Source organism: Cryptotermes secundus, unplaced genomic scaffold (genome assembly GCF_002891405.2).
Source record: "Cryptotermes secundus unplaced genomic scaffold, Csec_1.0 scaffold43, whole genome shotgun sequence".
NCBI classification, from domain to species: Eukaryota; Metazoa; Arthropoda; class Insecta; order Blattodea; family Kalotermitidae; genus Cryptotermes; species Cryptotermes secundus.
In genome coordinates this window covers 867270-872048 of record NW_019723298.1, presented here as the reverse complement: position 1 = coordinate 872048, position 4779 = coordinate 867270, and the positions used below count along the sequence as shown (strand labels likewise).

At 36.1% G+C, this 4779-nt stretch overlaps 1 protein-coding gene across 1 annotated transcript in view; it reads right to left on the bottom strand.

Annotated features, from left to right (window-relative positions):
• LOC111861640 (vacuolar protein sorting-associated protein 16 homolog) overlaps positions 1-3986 on the bottom strand; it is a 63440-nt gene extending 59454 nt beyond the window's left edge. The window contains exon 1 of the mRNA XM_023846370.2: positions 3785-3986. Within this exon, the coding sequence (XP_023702138.1) occupies positions 3785-3840 (56 nt within the window). The 5' untranslated portion in view covers positions 3841-3986. The remainder of the gene's footprint in view (positions 1-3784) is intronic.
• Positions 3987-4779: the final 793 nt, after the last annotated feature.

The following is a 4779-nucleotide window of genomic DNA, read 5'->3' as shown; positions in this document are numbered from 1 at the left end:
ATACAGACGAGAAAGGACCATATATTTTACAAAGTGAGGTGGAAAAAGCTATCAAGGAAATGAGGAAGGGAAAGGCTACAGGAGATGATGATGTACCTGGAGATGTGCTTAAGTTACTGGGAGGTGGTTTGAAAACACTAACACAATCTATGAAACTGGGGAGTGGCCCAAGGACTTTACAGAAGTGACAATGTTTGCCTTAAAGAAAAAGACAAAAGCTACAAAATGCAGTGACTATCGCACAATAAGCCTTATTGCACATACAGCAAAGATAATAGCAAAGATACTTAAAAGAAGAATTGAAAGGAAAATAGAGGATGTACTTGGAGAAGATCAGTTTGGATTTAGAAGAGGAAAAGGAACCAGGGATGCAATTGGGATGATGAGAATTATAGCGGAACGAACTTTGGAGATAGATGAAGAACTGTGTGTTTGCTTCATAGACTGGCAGAAGGCATTTGACCGGGTAAACTGGACCAAATTAATGCAGATCCTAAAGGAAACAGGTATCGATTGGTGTGAAAGAAGATTGATTAGCAAATTGTACATGGATCAGAAAGTTAGAGTACGACTGGACAGGGGGGAGACAGGAAGTGTGCAGATTGGAAGAGGAGTTCGACAAGGATGCTGTTTATCACCAATTCTGTTCAACTTGTACAGCGAATGCCTTACCAAGGAAGCTCTGGATGGGCTCGGTGACTTCAAAGTAGGAGGGCAAATTATTCAAACTGTGAAATATGCAGATGACCTTGTGTTAATGGCTAAGGAAGAAACTGTGCTACAGGGCATGATTGATAGACTAATTGAAATTGGAAGGTGCTATGGCATGGAAATGAATGTGGAGAAAACAAAAGTAATGAAAATTTCGAGACAACCAACCCCAGTCACAATAAAGATAGACCAAAAACAACTGGAGAATGTGAAATGTTTTAAATATTTGGGTAGCTTGTTAACAGATGATGGAAGGTGTACTTGTGAAATTAAATCCAGGATTGCCATGGCAAAAGCTGCATTTAGCAAGAAGAAGAATCTTTTTACCAGCAAATTGGACTTAAATTTGAGGAAGAAACTAGTGAAATGCTACATTTGGAGCATAGCTCTGTATGGGGCTGAAACATGGACACTTAGGGCAGTAGATCAGAAACATCTGGAAAGTTTCGAAATGTGGTGTTGGAGAAGAATGGAGAAGATCAGTTGGACCGATTATGTGAGAAATGAAGAAGTGTTAATTAGAGTCAGTGAGCAGAGGAATATCCTACATGAAATAAGAAAACGGAAGGCTAATTGGATTGGTCATGTTTTACGCAGAAACTGCCTTCTAAAAGAAGTTATTGAAGGAAAGATAGAGGGGCAGATAGAAGTGACAAGAAGACGAGGAAGAAGACGTAAGAAGATGCTGGATGACCTTGGGGACAGAAGAGGATACTGTCATTTGAAGGAGAAAGCTCTAGATTGCATTAAGTGGATGAATTGTTTTGGAAGAGACTATGGACCTGTTGTCTGACAGATTACAGATGATGATGATGATCTTTGTATCCATGATATATATACAGTGTCCGTGTTGTAGGGCACTCAGTTTCACCTGTTATTTCACAACATGTTTCAGCACCATAGTGCCATCATTAGGTGCTCCATTTATATTAAACTATTGCATTGCTTGCCATTATGTCAATGTAAAATTATTTAAAAAGTATAAATACACAACACTCCGTCTAATATGACATATAAGTTTTTACTACATGAAAACTTATTTCCCTTACATGTTTCGGTCCTGTCCGACCATCTTCAGAGGGAACATCATTACGAAATGGAAACCACCATCACAATAGGTATTTTGATTTAAAATACATTCACATATATCCTATAACACACAGTTGACACAAAGTCGAACATTTCACAATCACAGCAGCTTTCTGGTGTTGTAAAGTTTTTAAAAGTTTATAGATGTTATTTAAAAATTTTTTGTCAATAGTTAAAATTTTTAAACCACGTAGGTTCGTGTCCATGCTCCTATCATCCTTCTTGTATGGGGCAGATTTTTGCCGCCTGTCTAGCACATGAGGAGGGAGATAAGTTTTCATGTAGTAAAAACTTATATGTCACATTAGATGGAGTGTTGTGTATTTATAATTGTTAGTGTGATGGACCAGAATGAAACAAATGATATTTAAAAAGTAGTTTAAAATATTCGTCAGCTATAATACATTTTTATATACTTAAATCTTGTTAAGATATTCACCTTATCTATCCCAATTCAAAACCCGCGCATGGTTCCTCCACTATGGGAGTCATTCCTTTTATACTCCGTGTGTATCATGTCTCGTGATGTGTGTTCCCTTTTTGGCTGCGGGCGTTGATGATGGCACTATGGTGCCGAAACATGTTGTGAAATAACAGGTGAAACTGAGCGCACTACAAGACGGACACTGTATATATATCATGGACGAAAATCAGTGCAACAGGACGCTAAAATACAACATCTTTGTATATTTTAGAGGTGTTACATTATTTCAAGATATATAACATTTACACCACAGAAAACTCTGACCTACATAAGTATGACACGAGAAAGAAAGAAGACCTTCAAATGCAAAGTTACAATACCTTAACATACAAGAAGGGTGTTACAAATAGGGCTATTAAGCTTTATAATAGACTACCTTTGGAACTATGAATGGTAAAAGCGGATAGAGAATTCCTACATAGACTCAAAAGATATTTACTGGAACACCCATTGTATAATTTGCACGAGTTCCTCTCAGAAGGACAGTTAAATGAACAAGATTCTCCTTGATAAACAGATTTAAGTGTAAGTAAAATGACTAGTAATTAGGTGAAGTTTTTAATATGATTCAGCCTATAAAGGGAATGGAAGTCTTAAAAGAGACTGCACTCCAAATTATTTAATCGTTATCTAAATTGAATTTTATCTTTTGTGAATTATTTTGATATAATAGGTTTTAAGTTTAAGAATATGATGGTGGTAATTAAGATATATATAGTAAGATGACCTTGTTTTTTATAACGGAGGTAGTCGTAAATTTGATTGTACCTAATATATTTTAATTATACCAAGAGTATGATTTTAATTGTAACTGAATGTTATGTTATGTGATATATGATGACGTTCAATTGATTTGGCAGGAGACCAATTAGACTGGAAGAGTTGTATATGTGACTTGTTCGAAAGTTACAATTTGTAACTGTGGTGAATGTTAAATAAAATTATTATTATTATGTGCTCTGTCCAGTTATTTTCAATATTTATTATTTAAATCTAGTAATGAGTGTAACAACTTTAGTAACAAGAGTGGCGTTAGCTAGGTTAGAATGAACTGTATTCAGTCTTTTAACATTAATTGAATTCCAAATTCAATAACAACTGACTGGGGTTGCACAGGGTATTGGTTTCTGTCTGACCTAGATCTTTTGTCATTATATATTATTTTATGAATTAACTTGATAAAGTTTTGTAGATTAAACCTGCGTGAAGGAAAGGCTGTTGTATCTGCTGCATCTTTCAAGCCGTGCTTTATTTATTTCGCAATCAAAATCCCGTGAAAGAGGGTCCATTCCAGGGCTGTGTGACCTGGTCTTTCTTTTATTTGTAGTGAAATATTAACAACAAAAAATTATTTTTGGTTAAATACGCTGCAGTGATAAATAAAAATTACAACGACCGACATAATATGCATTATTAAGTACCGTGATTTTGATTTCGTATATATACTTCTAGGTTATTACACGAAAACCATCAGGCAGACATCACTATCAATTTTGTTACCTGAAGTAGGTGTCCCTTCCAAGTGGACACCAATCTGCAGTTAACATAGCTGACATATTATTACGTAAGAATGGGACTTAAACAAAAATATTACACGCTGTTCACCCAATTAACAGCGATTGACAGCTTCGTTTCCATTTTTGACTGTACAGAAAACACATCACCTCGCGGACACTCTTCGTCCTCTTCGTTAACGGCTTGCAACATGGCCGCGGTGACGTCACATGGCATTACTGCTGCCATCTCGCCGCAGACGTACCTTGACTAAATCATAAATGGCCACCAGCACCGACAGCATGATCAATAAAATAAAATGCTACCATACCACCCTATGCGTCTCCCCTTCCCCCTCAATACAACGCACGCAATCATATAAGAAAGACACATTATAACACACAGTATATACATAATTAAAACATAAGAAGAACGACTCCCATAGTGGTTGAATGGCATTACACACGAGTTTGATATACGACATGTAAGATGATAGATCTTAACAAGTTTTAATATATAAATTTTATTATTGAATAACGACGAACACACATTTTATTTCATTTTATAAATGGACACTTGATGGAAGGCAGTGCAATGGTTTAACGTGATTAATACACCTGAGGATGGCAGAATGATGCCGAAACATGTAGTGTGAAGTGACAAGTGAAATTGTATGCACTAAAAGACGGTTAATATATACAAATTATGGATACGAATCAGTGCAACAGGACGCTAAAATGCAACATGAATAACATATCTTATAGAATACTGGAAATATAGTATTCATCTTACATTGCAGTACTGGACAGGATTATTTGACAAAATTAATAACACATCATACAGAATACTGGAAATACTTCAGTAATGGACAAGAATAAATGGTAAATGTAATACAAGCTGGAAGGTCACGGGATCAATTCCCAACCGGGTGAATTTTTTCAATTTACCTAATCCTTCCAGCCGCAATATGGACCTGGGGTCGACTTAGCCTCTAACAGAAA